Source organism: Nuphar pumila, chromosome 3, assembly GCF_984573655.1.
Source record: "Nuphar pumila chromosome 3, dmNupPumi1.hap1.1, whole genome shotgun sequence".
NCBI lineage: Eukaryota > Viridiplantae > Streptophyta > Magnoliopsida > Nymphaeales > Nymphaeaceae > Nuphar > Nuphar pumila.
Genome location: NC_143251.1, coordinates 32789783 through 32812882, shown reverse-complemented (window position 1 = coordinate 32812882; position 23100 = coordinate 32789783). Strand labels below are relative to the sequence as shown.

The window sequence follows — 23100 nt, the reverse complement described above, 5'->3', positions numbered from 1 at the left end:
TGGTTGTTTCATCCTATGCAGGAAGCAACACTCCGCATATGAAAGGGCTGAAACAAACACACCCATACAAGATCTCAAGAAAACAGAAGGGGCAGTGGGAGAAACCTCTGAACTCATGAACTTGGTGATGGATGTGAAATGTTTAATTAGCATGCCTAGGATGCCCGCGCGCACACACACATGCATATAAACAAAGTTAGGTAAGTGGATCTAAACCGGTTCTTTTTAACTTTTTTCATGAAAATAAAAATGTCTTATGGGCCATGTCATGCTTGATTCGGTACCAGAATCTGAATTTTCAAGAGTGGGTCTAGTTCAAGATCTAAATATGGCTTGGATATAATATTGGGATCTCATATCTCACAATACGGGCATGACTTGGTCTGGAATCGAGTCAGATCTCATATCTTAAGGATTAACTCTATAGACATATTTTAAAGTGTGATTTTAAAGCTTTACTTGTACTAAAAGCCAATTTCTTCTTTAACGTTATTGACTTATTTGTTGTTTAAAATAAGGGGTGCAAATAGATGAATGAGATATAAGCCATATCATAGTTGATCTGAATCTGAATCCAATTTTTTAGCAGTAAGCCTAGATCTAAATCTAAAATAGATTCGTTGAAGTTTATTTAGATCCAATCAATTTTATAAGGTACCATTGCATTATGTAAAAATAGGTTGGAAGCATGTATTTTATATGAAGAACCTACAAATGGATTAGAATCTAATTTGGATATGAATAGAAATCTGATAGAAAACATTGATGCAAAATCCCAAAAGAGCTCAACTATCTATGTACATGCAAATTCAGCCCCAAAAGACATGTTGTGCCTATTTTAAGATCCATATTCTAGTGTATCAAATATGAATCCAAATGTTTGACCGAATCTGATTCATTAGCACACCTATTAGCAAGATTATGTAGGCTCATTAGCATAGTATCAACTGAATAGTGGTATAACGATCTGGGTTAGGTTGAGTAGTAGTTGATCGATCCTAGTTGATTGGCAGGTTTGGGTGGATCTATTTTTTATTGAGGGATCTAATTGATATTTCACCTTTCACCAAAGCACAAGTGTACTATATATGACTTGGTTGCAGAATCAACAGTAGGGGTGCACACCAGCCGAAAGTGGTCTGTACAAGCTCGACTCATTCACCCAATATACAACATGTTCAAGCATGGTTGGAGCTTGATCCAAGCTTGAACATGCCTCGTCCAAAGTCATCTTGGGTCGAGCTCGAGCCTGCTCAACTTGGCTGGTTTCAAAAGATTAAAAAACAGACAAGAGGTGATGGGATATGAACATGCCACCTCCCAAGTCAATGTACAACCATAAAAAAACATACATCCTCATTAAAAAAAATTACATATTAAACGAGCGTAATCGAGCTTAGTGAGCTTTGTAGGTTGATAAAGTTCGACTTGTTTGTACCAACCAAGCCTAAGGGTTTTGTTCGGGCTTGGCTCATTTACAATTTGGAACATGCTTGGTCTGGGGTTAAACGATCTAAGCTTGAGCTAGCTCGGTTCATTATGCAGGCTTAATCCACTCAAACACAAAGGCTAATGCTAGAGTTAGCTTAAACAGAGCTGGATTCCTTAGATTTGAACTGAAACACATCCATGTGTCTAGTGGATGATCACTATGTTGTGGGGGTGCAAATTGAATGGGTTTTGGGGGTTTTGTTTAGGAAAGAGACATTCAAATATTTGTGTGGGGTGTGGTCTTCTTCGGGTTATGGTTCAAAAAAAAAATTGTATATATTCAATATGCTCGAAACCATATCATGTATGGAACTTGATAAATAGGATGAAATGAGATGGCATTTTGTAAATACATATTCTTGAATATATCAACTTTTTTTTTCTCCTTTAATCCGAAATCAATAATGTTAGTGTTATTTTAATGATTGATTTCTTAATGATATAAGGGGGTAATGCGAAAAGCAACATGAGGGATTGCTTAGGGGGTAATGTTTGCTACCCTTGTGGGTAAAAAACCCCTTAGTGAAAAAAAATATTTTTATTTTTTGCACATCTAATCTTTCAAATGTGATCTACATATAGAAACTGACATTTGGGTTATATTTTTCTGCAGTATATGTCAGATTTTATGGGGGTTGAGAAATCAATGGCTTATAATATACCAAATTTTTAAACCTAAAAAACATATTTTTACATCAAAAAATTATGATCCAAGGGTTGATTCCTACTATTTTGACCATACTGAACAGGTCATCAAATCAACCTTCCCCTATAAGTTTCAATTAGGGAGTTACTTACACATCTGGGTAGCAAATGCTATCCCATTGCTTAGATATCTGTTAGTGAGACTTATTTGGGTTGTGTTATAAATAACCTAGCTATGCCTATTCATTGTGTGCAGGGCTAGTAAATGAACAGAGCAGCTTGTGACTTAGCTCGGTTATGCTCATCATAAACTCATTTGTGATCGGTTCATATAGATGGTGAGTCAAGCCATGAGCAACTCATTTAGCTCAAATGAGTCAAAACTCGAACTCCTCAACCAATCAGAAGTACAAATAAGTGTCTCTACAATCGATGGTAATAATGAACTATGTTGGTCATTAATAACTCGACCACCAATTCTAAAAGCCAACTTTGAAGCAATTGTGGTAATGTGTATACACAATATATCACGGGCCATATTTGAGAGTAATAAATTTTGATTTCTTCACTACAAGTATGAGGGTCAATAGCGGTGACTCTTTAAAAGCGACAAAAATTTTACTGCTATTGATCAAGCAATAATGATAAGATTTTTATTATGGTTAATTGCTAGGTAATAGCAGGGACATAAATATATCATCATGTCTTATAATATTCAATATTCATCAACATGCATGTCATATGAATGGTTATAAAACAAAAGTGATATAGAATACATTCAGTTTTCATGTATATCAGCTCAAATTTTAAAATAACATTCATAACCATGTTGCATAATGTAAAATACATTCAAGCAATCATACATGGCCTCATGTGTAAATTTGGGTTCCTGTTAAAACATTTTTGAAAAACCCACCGAAAATTTTAGGTACCGAATTATACTTTTCCAATTTTACTAATAATGCCTTTATATCATATGAAAATAGTCCAAGAAACAGAACCTTAAAATTCATTATACAAAAATTACGAAAATTCTTGGACTAAACCCTTTTCAGAAAAAATATAAACTAGATCCTGCCATCTACAGAAATTTATCCCAGTTTGGAAAAATTCTCTAGATCTATAGAAAAAGCTTTTTACAAAACCCTTTTTGCAGGATCTTATTATACTTATTACCTTTTTTCCATATTTTTTTAAATTTATTTTGATGAGTTTTTTACTGGGTATTTAAAATTAATAAAATGGTGAACTATACATTTACACAATTTACATTAAATAACAGTTTTGATAAAACTCTCAAATTATACAAAGCATTCTCAGAAAGAGAAAGATACATGATCTAGCTCCATGTATGTTGCAGATCATTGCATCTCTCGCCGTCATGTCCACCTACTTTGAAAAAAAGAAAAAAACAAGGGTGAAACAAACAACACGTCTCAGCATGAAACAATATCATCTACGTCACGATAGCGAACAAGAATAAGTCACCAAGCTAAACTGAACTCCAACCAAGTTCAAGGCTCAACATGAGTCCCTAAATCCCAACTCCTTGCGGGATTTGACTTGATACAACCACTATCTCAAGAGGTAGCTTAAATAATTATGCAGAACTTAAATGCATACAAATATTTTAATTCTTTTTCATTTAAGTTTAACGTTTGCATTCTACCAATGCATACACAATTAATTTAAGTTTCAATAAAATTATTATTTTCACGAGGGCACCACTACCTTGTGCCACTATAGGCTCGCCGACCTATACAAGAGTGTATACTCAATAATGGGTGATTTATATATTTTATTTTAACTCACCAGAACATAGTTTCACTAACACCAAAGTTTATAATCCTTCGTCAGGGAGTTCCTTCCCTTGAAAAAAAGTTATAGTACAATACAATTAGCCTATATAACTTAACCTCGAACAAAAAGAAGTCATCATCACCTAAGCCACTGTGATTGAGGATTAGTCTACCCTAATGACCAAGGCGGGACCCACAACAACAATATGCCACCACTAGCTAAGCAGTCTGTCAATAACTCTGCACATCCCATAGGGTTATGCATGCTCGCTTTCAAGGCGAGTACAGAGTCACTCAAGGTGACAAGTTACCCTATCTTTCAGGGCATAACCAACTAATATGTGTAACTTGTTTATAATTAATTAAATTATTATTATTATTTTAATTTCAACGTACCTTCTAGGTACATAGGACTGCCCAACAAGTCACACTAAAACCTTTTTCTTGAAACTCAATGTACATTCTTGTTGCACTCTCAATGAGACCTTATTGCACCTGACAATAGACTTTAACTTGAGAAAGTTGTTTCCCAAGGTAAATTTTTTGAGAAAGCAAAATATTTCGTAAATCTCAAGTTTAGGAATGTCCAAAATATAATGCATGACAAAAGTATACGAAAATTCACCCAGCTTTCACGAGCAACCACACTCATTCACTTTCCTCGAACTAAGTTATATTCTCATATATATATATATAAATATATATACTTGCTCTCGTTCTCTTTTTTTTTTTCAAGCATTACGAGGCCAAATACGCTTATATATATACTTCATTCAACAAGCTCTCTCTCTCTCTATATATATATCACTTAACAAGATTGCATGAGCATATATATATATATATATATATATATATATATATATATATATATATATATATATATATATATATATATAATAGCATTCTCATCATCATGCGAAGTTCGTACACCAATCCAGAAGCGTAACACATGATTGTTCTCCATAAAAACATGTAATCGAATAAAGCCATTTCAAACTTTACAAAAATGTTTCATCTCAATTACGATGAATTATAACGGTCCTAAACTTGCATAATTTCATTTAGTCGAATAAACAGGGCTGACCCTAAAAACGTGACAGCCATATACTTATGCACTAGTTAACAGGGTTGTTCCCATTATCATGACAACCTAATGTTTTAAGTCCAAGAACAGGTATGATCATATTAACATAACAATAAACTATATGAAAGGACAAGAGACAAGGTTGTTCATGTTAATCATGACAACAATTAATTTAAACAACTAAATACAGGTTTGTTCATGTTCTCATAACAAAAAAAAAACTTGATACGAGCATGTTTATGTTTACATAATAACAAAATTTTAAAATGACAAGTGTTATATTTACATAACAACAAAAATTTTAAAGAACTAAATACAGGAATATTCATATTTACATAACAGCAAAATTTTAAAATCACAAGCACATTGGTGTTTATCTTAACATAGGAGTTTTAAAAATACAAATATAGGGTTTTATAATAAGATTTGACAGCAACTAATTCATGAAAACATATATTCCCTATGTTTTTAAAACAAAATGAACAGGAGCAAATACATTTCATAAAGTAACGTAAGAAACGCATAGATTTTACACTCATAATCTTCCATCTCAGCTGCCACTTTCCAAACATAGCCTAAGTATAAATATAAATTCCCAAAATAAAATTTGGATGTGTTTTCTAAATAACTCTATTGAATATTATGAATCCTAACATAGTTCAGCCAGCTGGCCAGGCTTTAGATAAATGATCTTTTAAATTAAAGTTTTTTTTAGAAAAAAAGATTAATAAAAATATAGAAATATGCAATATTTAAAATACAATATACCTGTATGAATCACATGATCTAAAATCTCTTTTAATTATAAACATCCTCTCCTTAAATTGATTTATAAAGCTAGCTATAAGCAATCTTTTTTTATAGAATTCGCAAGTTATAAATATAATAAGAATCCTTGTTGTTGAGTATAAATATTATGCAATAGAAAGGGGCAAAGGGCCTAAGTAACTGTAAAATTAAATTTTATAACAAGAAATATTAAATACACATGAAAGTTTCATTTTCTTTGAACAAAATAAAAGAAAGATATTGTTATTGAAAGCAATTTTTCGGGTTATTTGCTTTTCTTTTTCCTTAATGGCATTTGCTATATTCATTTATGATAGATATTGGCCTTTTATGTTTTAGCTTTTTTCATGACAGAAATATAGCATAATATATTTTATATATTTTTTAGCCTTCTTTTAGATGGATGGGAGTAACTTTTTTGTTACAAATAATTCTTTATTTTCTTTAGAGCCAGGATAATTTCCATGATTCTGATCATCTTACTAAGTAGTTGAGTCCGTCTGCCTGACTGCATCAAGTAATATTAATTGGATCTAGACTAAGGGTTGGGTCTTGATCCGATATTCCAAAGTTCAGGTAAGTTTGGGGGGTTATGCCTCACATTATACTGTACGGACTTGGTGTGTGAATTTTGCTATAGGCCAGCTCAACTGGTGGTTTGGCTCACTTGTGAAGCGGTCCCACGTTATAAGCATAGTGATAAACATAGACATTTTTTACAAAAAAAAAATCAATTTGTTTTTTTGAGAAATTGGTTGGCCGATATATGCTGATAAAGATGACAGAAGATTATTTTTTAATTAATTAATTTGTTTTTTATTTGCATGTGTAAGAATTGGTTTTATTTTTCTAACTTAATTTTTTGCCAAAAAAACTCAAGAAAAATAAAAAAAATCAATTTATCGAGAGAACTTGGCTGCTGATATATTTACTATACTTATAAGTAGGGCTAGTAACTAAACGAACTTAACTTTGCGCGGTTTGGCTCATCACGAGCTCATTTTTTATTGGCTCATGTAGCTGTCGAACTGAGCCACAAGCAGCTCACCTCGTTTAGCTTAAACAAGTGGCTCGGCTTGTGTGAGCTTGTATTATATGTATTTTTTGTAAGACATATATTTTAAGTGTATAATATATAAAGAGAATACTGTAAATATATAATATAAAATATGTGTGTGTTAAGTGTAATATATATATATATATAGAAAAATTGGTAGCTGCGCAACTCTTAGGTGTGCACCTACCTACAGGATCACTCTGGCCGTCCATCGCAGGGCATGGTGGATGGCCTGCACAAGCGACGGTTTTTTACTGCGCTAAAGGTCCCATTTTCCACAAGGACCTTTACTGGCAGTCAAACACCGCTGTTAAAGGACAAAAAAACATGCAAAAAGCGCGTTTTGCTCCTTTATTTGCATTTGTTTTTGTGGCCGTCCATCACGGGTTGCACTCTCTCTCTCTCTCTCTCTCTCTCTCTCTCTCTCTCTCTCTATATATATATATATATATATATATATATATATATATATATATATATATGATTTGACACATTATCTTCCTTTTGAGTGCCCGTCCTTTGGACGGCCGTTCTACTAGTTTATGGTAAAGTCGAAACATCCATTAGAAAGAGTAAAGACTAAACAATAACAAGGGTTTAGTTTGTTAATTTGGATAAAGTGGATAATTGGGGAGAGAGAGAGGAAAAATTGAGGATAATTCTTAATCCTCACCCATCTCGGCCATGTAGGATTCTTTTTTTTGGGTTTACTTTGGGAAATTGATCAAGAATTCTCAGTACTAGGGCTGCCAACAGATCCGGTATGACCCGATCCTGACCAGTACCAGATCCTATAAGATTATAGTTTGGTTACAAAAAAAGGGTCCTATTAACTATCCGGGTTGGACCCATGAGGTCCGATTATTAAATGGGCTGAGTATGGTTAATGAAATTTTATATATAGCATTTGCAATTTTTCAATTAACATCTGCAAATTTTCAAAGCTTAAAAGATATTAATTTACTGGGCATGGATAGCATTTTTGTTTATGTAATTCTTAAACAAAAATCTGGTTGGACTTGAATTTGAACATGATACCCGCATCACTTACTCAGATCCGGATTTGGACCTACCCATTTTAGCGGGCCTCTGACCCGTTGCCCCCTACTCATTTACCCTCAAAAGCTTAAATTTGAATTCCCACCTAGGGAGGTGGGAATTTTCATTCTTTACTCGAGAGGAAACCATTTTTCTCATACATCAGATCCTTTGATGACCCGACATTCCCTGTCACTAACATGAATCCTACCCTCTCGACCTCTTCCCTTTCGCTACCATCGTTGGCAACAAGCATCACTGCAAGTGCACCAGAGATAATTCAAGTTGTCGTTCTGCGGCCAGAGAGAAACTCTCTCTCTCTCTCTCTTTTGCAGGTTTCTCTTCTCATTTGTAGAGGGAGGAGGATCAGAAATCCTAATCCTAATAATTTGAATGTTGATGGTTCTTTTGTTGAAAAATATATCTTACTGAGCTTGAACCAAGTGCGCTCACAAGCCCGCATTACTAGAGATGGCAGTGGATCGGGAGAAAACGGGGTCTTGCCCCACCTCGCCTCATTTGAACTGGGGATGGAGGACATGAAGCAAGGATGGAGGTTAAAATCAAAACCCGTGCGGGGATGGAGGCGAGGATGGACTTACGCTTTCCCCCGCCCTACCCCACCCATCCCATCCCATCACCGATCCCCGTTAGTAAACCTTCCTCTCCTTCTTTAGGGATGACAATGGTCTGAGGGAAAATGGGGCCCTACCTCACCCCATTTGGACCGGGGATGGAGGACATGAAATAGGATTGGAGGCGAGAATGGAGGTTAAAGTCAAAACCCGTGCGGGGATGGAGAGCAGAATTTTAAGATGGGGGCGGGGGTGGAGACCTTGTCCCCCGCCCCGGTCCACTGCCATCCTCACGCATTACATGCATTATCTTTTAAGCAATAATTGCCTCACTTAGGATAAGTCCTCTGAATCAATCTGCGCTCTCTGCATTGGGTGAGATCGATAACCTCAACATAAGCCACATTAAACAACTTGTTGACCAAATTAGGTTGATCCGAGCTTGACATGGGCTCAAATTGGGTATGGATCATGAGTTCATATATGGGTATGAATCATGTATGCAAGTGGGTATGGATTCAGACTGCAAGCAGATATGGATCTTAAGTATGGATCCTGACGACAACCGAAGTTGGATCTTAAAAAGCATTCGAAAGAACATGAAGAGAGGAGAGAGAGAGCTAACCAACTCGTATAGAGAGAGAAGAGCTCATGAGAGAGGAGAGATGAGAGCTATAGAGAGAGAGTTAGGGATAAGAGAAATGAGAGATGATTAGGGTTTATATAGTTCTCAACTCCCCACCCACCATAAAGGGCCTTTAATATGTCCAAATGACTAGTTATAATGAGCTATGGTTGGCCAAACGGCTAACCATGAATGCCCAAATTGCGAGCCCAAAAAGGGTGTCAAAAAATGAACCAAAAGGGCAAGTGTTGTATCCAAAACGACTCTAGTAGGGTCAAGACTGCCTTAGACCAGGTCAACAATGAAGGTAGAGGCGGCAGGTGGACTTAAAGCCTCATGCAATGAGGTTTGGGCAAGGTCCAAATAGATATGAGTCAAGGTCCAAAAAGATTCAAGATAATTTAAGGTTGTGTCAAAGTCCATTAATAAGTTGGTTAAAGGTTGATTTTAGACTTAGATATTGAATATGTCATAAGTATTAAAAAGATAGGTCAAAGACCAAACCAAGAAACTCAAGTTCAAAACCAAGTTCAAGGTCCAAGAGTCAAGATTCAAGGTTCAAAATCCAAGATCCAAGGTATAAAGAGATGTACAAGCCCAATATCTAATGTTCTTTTAGGGCTTTGCAAGGTAGGACCCCTTTATATAAAGATAAGGGAGGTACCTTCAACTTTAAATATGAGACTAAAACTTGTAGGAAATACTAGAAACACATAAACTTAGAGAAATGTAGAATACTTAGGTAGTTTTGAGCCAAAACTTCAACAATCTTTCATATAGATCAAAACTATAAAAATGACTCAAGAAGATGTTCGTGAAGATCCATTGCATAAATGAAAGTACCTTTTGGGTTTCAATCTCTACATTAGTGTTACTTAGTCTTAGTGAGTCTGGGACCCCAATAGCATCAACCTTGATAATCCTAATTGACTTTTCAGATACTGTAACATACACTTTCACTTGAGGTGATCATAGTGTGTACCAATATATAAAAACATCACATTAAGTATTTTTTGTTATATCACAATTTTATAAGTATTTTAGAGACAATGTACAAGTCTTATAGAAAGCGACCTTCACCATTACACTCAAATAGGTAAGTCTATCAAGTGTATAAACTTATTTGAAACACCCTAGCCATAAGGCCTATGAATCTTATTAAAAATTCAATTTGAGCATTTGACATCAGGAATGAAAAAAATATTTAGTATTCAGTCCAATCACTCAAATATTTGTTTTTTTTATTGAACCACTAGACATGATTTGACCTTTATCATGTGGTTGAGTTTCTATCAACGATGATTGCTTTTATAGACTTTAACCACATACCCCTCGATGTCTTAAAATATAATATTTTTGAGAAAGTTTCTGTCAACGGAATGAATTCCAACCACTCAGATCGTTCATCCAAAATCCAACATCTACAAATCTTTGTTCGCATCTTTGAAAATCACAAAGTGGGGCGATTGAAATTCTAAAGATAGTGATCTTAAAAAGGTGCCTCCAAGTTTGAGATCTCAAATTTCCAAAATTCTAAATCCTGTTTTGAGCCATTGTATTCAAACAAAATATGGATCAGAAAATGATTCATGAGAGAGATATGGTAACTTGGACCAGTGTGACATTGCTAGATACACATCAAATGAAAAAAGAGATATCTAAACATTATTTTCATCTTTATGTTCACACCGTCAGACTTTGCCTTATTATTCAAACTGCTGCATAGACAGCTTTGTCATGTAAGAATGGTACACAACCTGGTGTTTCTTTCTGGCCCTTTGTAAGAAAAGCAAGCAGAAAGGCTCTATTTGTTCCCTGCATTCTTCCTTGTCTTATTATGTGAAATTCGGTTTCCAAATCCCCAGCCACAGTTTGAAATTGTGCAATAGATTGAAAATTTTCAATAACATTCAATATATTATCCAAACAACGAGTTGAGAATTCACAATAGATTTCCCAGAAAAGCCAAACAAAAGAAAAAGAACCCCAATTTTCTGTATCAAGAATCCTCACTCACGAGAATTCATCCAAAACGCACCCTAAGATTCATGAATTTGAAAGCCTTTGATTGCAAAAAATATGAATCTGGTTTGGGCTCATGCCAGATTTGATACAACGATTAGAGATCAGTGGCATTTAAACAAACACACAGAAGCTTCTGAGATTGTATGCATTTGTTTTTTTGATGGGCAAGCTGGGGTTTGGCGGACCCTGTCAGTTTATAAATGAAATATACGGAATTGTTCAAAATTAATAAAAGCTTATTGGAGAGAACGGCGGTCGCCCGGGTTGGGGGGGGAGTAGCTAGGAATCTGGCTGGTAAATTCTAACAAAGCACCACATAGACCCTGCTTGTGTACAAATTGCAATATTAGTCCCTTGAAGGCCATAAATCTGCAAATCAGAATGGATCCTGAAAACCTTGGAGCTCTCCTCAATAGGAGAGTACTGAGAAGATTCGCACACTGAGGCTGGATTTTGATTAAAAAAAAGAAGTCCCAAAAATTTCCTTTAGCAAAATTGTTTTGAAAGACCCACGAGGGTTCTGTTCATCTGATCGAATGGGCTTGTGAACGTCATGACTTCAATACCCATGGGTATATAGCTTGTTGTTTAATAGGGTAGGAATCTGCCTATGTAAAACCCACGTTTTTCGATTTTTTTTTTTATTTTAAAATTGGGCCCGGGTCTGACCCACCAACCCGGACCCGATAACCCATTAGGGTTATAACACCCGATGCAGGGGGCGAGGGTTTTTAAAACCTTCTTCCTCCCCACGCCGCTCGCCCCTTCCCCCTCGACTGAAAAAAAGGAAACCCCTTTGGGGTTTCCCGAATCGCAACCCCCCCCCCCCCCCCCCCTTGCTTTTAAGAGCACGCAAGGGTGAGGGAGGAGCCCTCACCCCTGCGCTCTTCCCTCTCCTCCACCTCTCGACTCCTCCTCGACCGTCGCTCCCGGTGTGCGACCGACCCCCCGAAGTCAATGACCTCGCGTTCGATGCCTCTCAGGGGAGCCGCCATCGCCCCCTACCTCGTGTTCTAATCAACGCTGGCCAACGCCCCGCCTCTCCCCAGATATTCTTCTTCTCCTTCCTTTCTTTTACTTCTTCGTCTTCTTCTTTTTCGGGTTGTCGGAGGGCCCCTGTCATGCCTTCCCCTTCTCCCCTCTTTCTCTGTGTACGCCGGGAGGTCGGCAGGAGGCTGACGCCCCCTTGCCGTGCCTCCCCTCTCTCTCCCTTTCTGATTTCGGTAGGCAAGGTCTTGTCGCCTCCCTGTTTTCGGCAGGTAGGGGCTTGCCCCCTGCCACCTTTCTGTTTTCAGTAGGCAGGGGCGATGCCCCTGCCGCCCTTTTGTTCCGACAAGCAGGGGGCTCACCCCTGCCTTCTTTCTGAGTCTATGGCAGGCAAGAGGATCGCCCCTGCCTCATTCCTAAGTTTATGTGAGGCAGAGGTTCACCCCCCCCCCCCCCCCCTTCTTTGCCACTGAGTTGTTGAAAGGCTGGCAGTCCTTGCCATGCTCTTCCTCCCACTTCGTCATTTTTGTTAGGCAAGGGCCTTGACCCTTGCAATTCGAGGTCCATCTGCAGGGGGCCAAGGCCCTTGTTGTTCGTCTTGTTTGTCAGGCAGAGGCCTTGACCCCTGTCGTTCGTTTAGTTCTGTCAGGCAGGGGCCTTAGCGCCTGCCATTCGAGGTTTGTGAGGCAGGGGCCTTGCGTTCATATTTTTTCAATAAGCAGGGGCCTTGCCCCCTGCCACTTGTTAGATTCTGTAAGACAGGGGCCTTGACCCCTACCACTCAGGCTCTCCGTCGACAGGTCAATTTTGCCACTGTCCCCTTCTTAGAGAAACCAGTAGAATGGTGGGTTGGGGTTGTACCCATGTCCCTTCGCTAGTGATTGATGGGTGAACATGAGCTGTACCCTTGTCCCTTTCTGTTCTTTAGTATAACTGCAACCTTCTAAGTTTTCACACTTCTACAGATTCACATGACGGATCCCGCTCGTGTCCCGCAGCCCGTGTCCTACATCGCCTACAGTCGTACGCACACGCGACAACACAACCTCCCAAGATAGGGAAACGAGAGGAAAAAAGGAGGAAGAAGAAGAGGAAGAGGGTTCCTCTTCTCCAACAGCTTTTGTTCCACCATCATTCTTTTCTATTTTTCGATTTTTATCAAATGTACGGGTCTTCTCTTTTGATTTCAAGTGAGAAATCGAATGCTGGTTCAATTCCATGTAATATTTTGGTTGGAAAATCCATGGGAAAAACGTGTAGAGTATGTGTTCTTAAGGATCCCATAGAGGATGACCCATGGATCATCCTCTATGGATGTGTTTTTTTTGTATACTTTACCTTTTTTATGAAATAAAAATTCTGTACTAGTATAACAAAATTTTTATTCTTGATGGGAGGGGTTCTTTTAAGAGCCATTTACCTGTTATCGATTTCCAATAGAGGGTTTTGATATGGGCTGTGTAAAAGCATGAAAGTATGCATTTGAAATCATGTTGTATACATATGTTTTTCAGAAAATATGTGTGTAATGGTGTACTTATTGAAACCATTGAATATATATATGTATTGTTGAATAAGTATACACAAATAGGCTTAATGTTCATGTTAGATTCTTTTGAACATACACATGATTTGATTTGTTTACGATCATACGTGAATGTGAGCATGTTCGAATCTGCATGTTTGAGTCTTAAAATCTGTACATACATGTTTGAACAAGCCTCAGAAGGTTTACAATAGGTTTCCTTTATGGAAACGTGCATCATTCGGGTATAGTTGGTTTAAAAGATTTTTTTTTTGGGTATTCAGTTATGCTTTTTAAATTTATTTCAAGACTTGTCAATTAAACTAAAACTGGCTTGTTGTGTACAAAAGAATGGGGTTTGGTTTCATATGCTCGGATTTGATACGATACGCATTAACAACATACTATCTCAAGTAATTCCAAGTGCTTGTGTACATTTAAAAAGAACATGCCTAGTCATGTGATTATTTTTCAAAATTTTTGCTAAGTATGGTGGACTTAATCTGATGAATAAAGTTCTTCTTATGCTTTAATTTGAATTTAGCATGTTGGATATGAATGCATGACTGTTAACATGTTATTGCAAAGTTTGTTTTGGTATAGGTGCATACATGATATGAATGTGTGCAGCCCTAAAATTCAATTTCTAGATTCGGGTTATGTTCATGTGTGTAGATGTTAACACATGTTATGAATGAAAAGTTTCATATGCCTGCATTTATGAGACATGTTTAATTATCATGCATTTTTAGATTAGTTTCAAGTGCATGTGCATACATGAATTTGATGTGTGTTTAGCATGTATAATCCTGCATAAATGTTCTCATGTACTTATGAATCATGAATGAATGCATGTGTACTAAGTGATTACAAGAAAGCAATTGCACATAGATGGTGAATACATGCATATGACTATGACTGTGGCAGCTCATGCACATTGTTAAATTGGTATAAATGAATGTGCATTTGAAATCATATTGGTATCATTGCATAAATTGCATATTGTTATGATTTTTGCATACGATGCATCAATGATTAAAACAAATCATCATGGGCCTGGAGGGCCTCGAGCATTGGTTTGCTCTTTTTTATGTATTTTAAATGCATCAAAAAAATTATATTTATTTTGATTGCTCTATATTATACTGTTCTGTGTTTTCACGGGCGGGAGTTTCGTGATGGTTCTCGCAGGGGTAGATGCAAGCTTTTGCCTTTGCATGTTGAATTGCAAAACTCAATAATTGACTTTTAATAAAAGATAATGAATAAGAATAATGTAATATACGTTCTGAGATCTCCCATCGAAAGAATGAAAATCTTAGAGTTTTGGTTTTGGGGGACTACGAGGATACAAAAACTCTGTATACTTTACTTTGACTCCTAAACCCGATATTGAGGTTCTTTCTCTTGACCACGGTTTTAGAAAAAGTTCACCACTTTACCTAGGGGTGGTGTGTTCGACACAATTGTTGTTTTGATATACCAAGAAAGTGACACTATTGAATATGGAGGTCCTTAGTATCCCGATATTAGATGTGAAGGTCTAATGTTCTAAAAGTGATTCGGTCGATGGCTAAGTTTGGAACCCAGTAATAAAATACAACTTGTGCGCTAAGTTACCCTGAGAACCTAACTTGACCTTGAAAAATTATACCCGTTTGGTGTATCCACGAACAACAGTAATTAAAAAAAGAAACTTAAATTATATGCATTTAATAGGGCATGCATATGGAAATAAAAACTTTAATAAAAGATAATAAAGTATTCATGCATTGCACATAAATCATGCATATTCCTGCTATGCATTAGATCATACGTATTTCACCTGTTATCTTAATTATTATATGTTGGTGGATGCATGATGTTTAAGTTCTAATGCATGTTAAATGTCTTGCTTACTTAAATTGTGACCATGTTATTTGTTAAATGTTTCTTAATGCTTAATAAATGCTCAATGTTGCATGAATGCTTACTTGAATTATATAATTATCATAATTGCATTCCTCTAAATTATTGCATGAAATCTTATATGTATTCTTTATGCTTATTTAATTAGAGAGATTCATACATGAAATTCTTTGAATTTCTGACACCCTCTATTTGTGATTTTTCGCAGCCGCAGGAGACCTGTGAAATCACTAACTTCTGGTAGAGTTACGAGTGTCACGTTTTTGCTTGATAGTTAACAGAGAGACAATATGACTCAGTCTTTTTCTTTATTTACTTTTATGTCATTAAAATAACTTTGATATGTCTTTTGCAATTACTGTTAGATACTCTTTCTTGAGATGATAAATATATTATTGTGGGTGGTTGTTTTATCCAAATGAAAGTGAAACTGTAAAGGCCCTGGGTTTCTGTGAAGGTTTCCGCACTGGTTTAAAAAAAAAAATCTGCATTTTCAAGAGGTATGAGTTGGGATCGTTCCAGCCTAACCCCCGCTAGATTAAAAAAAAGTTTTGAAAGAGAGCAAAAGGGAATTGGTCTTTATTAGTCCACTATCTAACCAACCAACTTAAATTCTAAAAATTTGCTGCTTTTTCTTATGTTTGCCATAGGCAGAAATGTTTAGCCCTTCTCTATCCCCTCTCTCAACATGTATGACCCAATGACAATCACCTTAGATCCCAAAGGTCAATGCAGGTGGAGAATTATAATGGTACAGAAATTTCTTTCTTAACACAAACACATGGAATTTTCATACATGAAATACCAAGGAAAAATTGACAGCATAAACCAGTTAGTGATTTTTAGTTAGTTGTTTTTATGTACTGTAGCATACAAAGAAAACTGGAACTTTCAGCATTCATACAAGATCAAACATATGAACATCAATAACATGCTTTAATTTTAAAAAAGAAGAATTCTGTGCAATTAAGGATTCCGCAGTGCTGACGCACCAGCACGCTATCAGAATCCTACTTATAGTGAACACAGTCATCCACTGGCTAAAACCAGCTTTACATTGACCAAGGAGGCGCATTATCAAAGTCATTACATTCATGGAGCCAACATATTTTGTCACTGCAAGACAATTTCTATTCTTCCTTATAACTGATTAAAAACAGAAGCAGACACGACTTGAAGATTAGCTGCTACTGAATGCCAAATCCAGTTTTTCAAGTCTATTAAGATCTGCTATCACTGTAGCAACTGTAATATTGACCTATGTTCTGTGCAGTGTATATCAATTCTCAAAGCTCTCAATGAATCGCTAGGTGAAAGCGAAGATCTTGAAGGCAAAAAATGATAAATAAGGGCGACTAACTTCAACCGATCATGTCAAAACCTTCATTCATGTGGAACGGATTAAAGCTGCCAGGGCCTTCCATCTTTCCCATAAGGTGAACAATCGCTGCATTCAACCATCATGAGTTAGGAGCATATTCACAAATATCGGTATCAGCTATATCTCGGCCAAGCAATTTCTCGTGAATAAATATTGAGGCTTAAAAAAATAAAAAATATATAAAAATAACAAAAAAAGTAAGAAAATATCATATTTTGATAATAAATACATATATAATAAAAAATAAGTAAAAAAAGCAAAATAAGAAGAAAAACACATTTAAGATGTAGAAAATAAATAAAAACAGTAACAATAACTAATAATATTGCAATATTATCAAATTGGATATTTGCAAAAGATCATGATATTTTACCTATAATATTGTTTGCTGAAAATACAGCAATAATATCACAATATTTTGAAAATATCACTGATATCCGTGACTATGGTTAGGAGAGGATTAAACCTATAAGGTCACCAAGACCAGGCTCTGTAGAGTTGAGTTACTAGTAGACTCAACCTACAATGAGCCTCTTAGAGACAGGAAACAAGCTAAACAAAACTGATAAGATCTCTCAAGATCAGTCACTATAAGCTAAAAAAGGTTGCAGGGACGTTGCAAGGCTAGAGTTAGATCATTGACCAGAAATTGCAGGACTATATCGGCTCCTTAGTGGATTGTCCGGTTGCATTCACAAAAGATACTTTTGGAAATTAGGGGGTGCAAGCAAATACCAAAAAACTGATTCCAGTTTTTTCTTTCAAGAGGGTAGAAGATAAAAATCTCAAGGAATATGAAGTTGAAATTCTTACAGGGTTTTCTAACTGAAAATAAACATTTCAAGATATTATCAGCAACTTAATTTCATCTTGCTGTCACTATGACAAACTGTGGCCAAGCAGACCAAGTCCCTTGTCCATCAATTTGGTTTCGAAAATGGATAATGGAAAATTCGACATGCAAGTCCAAGCAGAAATTCTCACAAATAATGCAAGGACGTACTTGGATTTGCCAGCATATTCTCCAAGAAAGAGAAAGGAGTCAAATTTCCAGATGACTTGGAACTCTCGTCAGACTGCAGGCACTGCATCTTGTTGGGCTGTGGATCCAAGGTGCACATGTTGGAACTGACTTCTTGACCCTGAAAGCTCGAGTCATCCACATGCAAGGCCGGGTTTACATGGGAGTGAATGTTTTCCACCTTTGCTTTCTTTCCCTTTGGTGATTCCACCTCTGTCTCTACCTCTGATTCCACATTGTTTGGTGCCTGCTGTTTTCTCTTTGACCGGGCTCTCCTGTTCTGGAACCAATTGTATACATTGGTTTCCGAAATTGGTCCGTGCTGCATTAGTTCAGCACTTATCTCTTTTATCTTTTGCTTGCTTGGTGTTCCATTTCCCTGTTCAAAGATGCTCTCGAGAATTTGAAGCTGCATTTGACTTGGAGTCCAACGCTGCCTTGAGGTGATCTTATGACCAGCAGCTGCCATCAATGAATCAGAATACATATTCCCCAACCTCATTCCTGAAACATCAAGATCAATATTAGAAAGAAATAAGTGAAATGAATATTATCTCAAGGATATTAATGGGCTAATACACAATCAAAAGCCCCCCCAACCACTAAAAGAAATTCAGATAATAATAGTTGTCACACAAGCAGGAAAGAAAAATATTTCACACAAAACTGTAACCATAATAAAGGAAAAAAATACAAAACATAAAAATCTACTATCAGTTTTCAAAAATACCACTCTGGAATGGAAGAAAATCTTGCCCAAGCTCATTAGAGACTTGCCAACCTCAGCTAAAAAATCCAGCAAAAGAAAAACTTCAGCAGAAAAAATACTTGATTTAAACAAAAGTAACATCTGAAACAAAATAGCCATGCAAGCACAAGAAATGCATGACATTTCATCATATATATACACAAAAAACAGACAATGGTCACAAGTATCTACATGAAAAGAATTGGAGGAGGGCTTGTAACTTTATGCCTTGGCTTAAGGATAAATGCATATGAAATATTCTGACTCAATGACATATTCAGCGTTTGAGTCATGGTACCTGCCTCTTCCAACAATTTGTCACATCATACATGTAGTGGGTGTCTTAAAATCTGGACCAGCTCCAAAAATAGTTTGGTGACCGTACAATGAGAATTTTCAATGGGGTTTGTGGTGGTAGTGGAGGGATCAGGCCATCAGGCCAAAGGGGCGGAGCCACAGCAGTATGCACCAGTCCAGTTTTGTAAATTTTCCTTTTGTACCAGCTAGGGTTTTATGCCCTTCATCGTATATATAGTTGCCTTCTTTTGACAGTAAGGTGTGAGAGTTTCTTGTGCATTGGGGATTAAGGTTTAGGGAGTCCTATCTCTCTTCTGCATTTCCTCACATCTTGCTAGTGGATTTTGCTCCTTTCACCCGTGGACGTAGGCCTGAGTGCCGAACCATGTAAATCTTTTGTATTCTCTTGTTCTTTTCTTCTCTTTACCTTGTTGTTTGCATAACAATACAGCTGAATACTCTCACAATAGGGCCTCCTGAACCATGTGATCTATTAGAATTGGAAGTTTCTTGTACTAACAACCATATAATCAAGTCTGAAAATGATTACAAAGTTTGAAGGCACATTGCAGCTCACAGGTTACATAGGCAAGTGACCTCAACTCTACCAAGATATTACAAAGATGACAAATTCTAAAGCCAGAGTACAAAGTGCGTAAGTTTTCAATGTTTTATCAAGCAGCAAATGTCCGCAACCATTGCAAAATCATACAGGGTTCAATTTCCACCACCTAACAAATATATTTCACACAATTGACCATTAGAATATGATGTGTCTTCAGAAGCAATTACTTTCTCCCAGCATCCTAGTAACAGCTTGGAAAGCTGATTTTCATCATAATCACAAACATGGATCAATTGTAAAAGACAAAGTTGACATCCATGAAAGAGATTGTGTTCCCAGATGTATCTGTGCATCTTCTTTCTCGCATACTTTTCAAATCCAAAAAATTTACATAATATTGGAAGTGACTGTCATAACAACATTGATTTTACTAATTAATGGGATACAAACTATAAAAACTTTTATCCCACCAATGAAATAACTACACCTAGTCATTTTCACCATCACTGCACTAAATCTCATGATTTAATGTACACATTCATTATTATCACCATTTCCCAATTTATGTTATTGCAGTCCTGAATCCGCTTTAGGACATTTTGATTCCTCATCCAGAAAACTGTGGAACAAAAGACTCTTCCACTCCATAAAACTGCCAAGAAGATATACTGAGCTTTTGGGAACTTTCAAACATACATCCATGGATCCAACGAGTATGGTTAAGGCCCCATCTAGGACACCTTATTCTTGAGTTATACAAAACTTCATGCTCTTGGAAAATGTAAATTATGTGACCCAATCAGCAAGCATTTACTTGCGAGAGGAAAACGCCTGGCCCTTGGAAAGTACTCATCATTGTCACAAAGACGAGTTAGATTGATTAATTTCCAGAATGAACCACAATACCATGTGGCGGTACACACTCTTGTTTGTGTATTAGATTAACTGTACAAATGTGCTTAGCATGGTCTTTTTACTATATCAGGAGGGCTTATCAAATCTAATATAACATAAGATTCTCTAAGATGGTGACGCCTCACAATTCATGAAGGATGATCTAAAAATAACCTATAGCATCATGTTAGAGACAACTTTAAGGCCTGAAAATAGTAAATAGAACATGCTATATGTGATACTTTCTTTTGGAGATTACATCTATATATCTCATGTGCATCGCCATACATAATGGTGGTTCAACACCACAATAGATGCGTCTTCTATATGTGAACTCAATCCGTATATAGGTATGTACAAAAATCAGCCTGCAATGACAACTCAAATGTAGACAGCAAAAAGTTTGTACTCAATTATATGCAGAAGTCATCAACTGAAAAGAGAAAGACAACAACAGGATGTACCATCTCCACATCAAGTAGAAGAACATGCAATTAACCAAAAAGAAAAGCAGCAAGTGTTCATATCTTTTTGAAGTCTTCATTCTTTCCTGTTTATATATCATATTCACATATAAAGAAAACACAAAAGCCGATAATGGAATAATTCAATAAGAAATTTAAGGCGCCATCATTCCAGAAATTTAATGCTCAATCATTTGACAAAATTCCATATTTTTGATATTCTACCAACCGAAAAAAAAATTAAGGGTCAGTTCTTCAATGAAAGAGCAATTGGGTATCTTTTACAAAAACTGATGGCATTAGACAAAAAGGGATCATGAACACTATCATCTAACAAACTTCTTTCCGTAAATCAATTATACCACAGCATAATCATCATACTAATACATAAATGGGAACAGTTGTGACAATAACAACAATAACCTACCATAGAAATATGTTTAAAAAAATGAACCAATCAGTAATCAATACTCGTAAATTCAACAACAATTTATGAAAATGCATAAACTTAAAATAAAGAAACAGAAGAGTGGGTCAGAGAGAAATTTAAACTCAACAACATAAGCAAACAACAAGAGCATCACAAGCGTCCATGAAGATCAAAAAATTTCACGCCCCCATACCCCAACCCCACCCAAAAAAAAAACCAGAAACATAAAAAACAACACAAACCCTTATAAAAGCAAAGTGGGTGTCCTCTAAATATGAAGCAAATGGCGTCAAAATCAATAATAATGTGGCCCAAAAGGAAACAGGCACCGACATTTAATTGTCCCCAAACCTTAAAAGAACAACAAAAAGAGAAGAAACTAGCGTTGCCCAAATAAACCCCGAGACCAAAGCAGCCACCCCCTCCTCCCCCCAGTAATCCAATCAAACGGACGCCTGCCCGAGAAACGGTGACAAGCAAAAGGAAGTAAAGAAGAAAGGAGGAGGAGGAGCAGGAGGAGGGTGGGTTCACCGGCAACAGAATCCTGATGGGCGGTTATGGCCTTGTGCATCTCCACGAGCTGCTCGCAGATGGTGGCGTAGACCGAGATTTGGCGCCTCAGCAACTCCATCTGCTTGTCCGTCATCACCTTCACGTACACCCCATTTGCAGCAGCAGCAGCACCACCACCACCATTCTGCTGCTGCTGCTTCTGCTCCTTCCCTTCACAACCGTTTCTCACAACCATCTTCTCTCTCCCTACAGTCCCTTTTCCTTCATCCTTTGTCCCACGTTACTCTTTCTCTCTCTCTCTCTCTGAAAAAAGAAGAAGACGCAAGGGGGTGGGGGGAGAGAGATAGGGGAAGGATTGGCGGTCAGTGGCTCGCACGAGAAAGGATTACCAGTCTGGTACGTGTGAACCGACCTTTGAATATGAAAACGGTTGGGTCTTTTAGGCGCATGACTGAACCGACTCTTTGCTAACCAACCAACCCCCCATGTGCCCTTCTTTGTTTATATATGCATCACTCGCGTTTTGATCTTAAAAAAAGAAAAAGAAAAAAAAAAAAGAAAAAGAAAAAGAAAAATCATAACATGAATACATGATGCATGTGTTACGGTATACTCGGCGCAAAACATAATGATAAGGTGCTACCACAACAGTCCACTCAATTCCTTCCAAATCCATTTCTCACGTCTTTTTTAGCAACCTCTCAATTACCACCTCCCAAAGTAATCGTCCATGCCAAAATGACCATTTTTTTTTTCTGCAGAATCTGATAAAATTGGAACAATTAATATAGAGAAGATTAGCATGCCCGTGTTTGTTTTCTAGTACAAGAACATAAAAAATCTTATAAAAGAAGGTTCTTGTTAGAAGTGTAGTTGGGTTAAGGGAGAAAACTTGTGGTAGAAACAACATGATTGCTGAGATCCTATATCACATGGACACCCCAAAAAAAGAACACTTTAGACCCCACTTTGTGTACTTCCCCATACACATGGGACCCACGACAGGGGGAGTAAGTTTTGGAGTATCTCTGTGACAGCTGAGATCAGATTCAAGATAACCAATGACATAGAAAGGTCTCATTAGTGAAAACTTCGGCCTTTATCCAATTCTGACCCGGATTTGACTGACCACTATATTACTTCCTACGAATCTGACCCGCTTAAAAAACCTAACTTATTTTTTTATGGACTGTATCTGCCCAAAATTTCTTTAGTCGTGTGGGAGTCGGATAAGGATCC

At 36.9% G+C, this 23100-nt stretch overlaps 1 protein-coding gene across 1 annotated transcript; it reads right to left on the bottom strand.

Annotated features, from left to right (window-relative positions):
* Nucleotides 1-16468: 16468 nt before the first annotated feature.
* On the bottom strand, nt 16469-22307 carry LOC149842517 (WUSCHEL-related homeobox 8-like). The gene is made up of 3 exons (XM_090001470.1): nt 21880-22307; nt 17933-18454; nt 16469-16995 (listed from the first exon to the last, which is right to left on the bottom strand). The coding sequence occupies exons 1-3, from the start codon at nt 22094-22096 to the stop codon at nt 16910-16912; spliced, it is 825 nt and encodes a 274-aa protein (XP_089857596.1). The 5' UTR covers nt 22097-22307; the 3' UTR covers nt 16469-16909.
* Between the last annotated feature and the right edge of the window lie 793 nt (nt 22308-23100).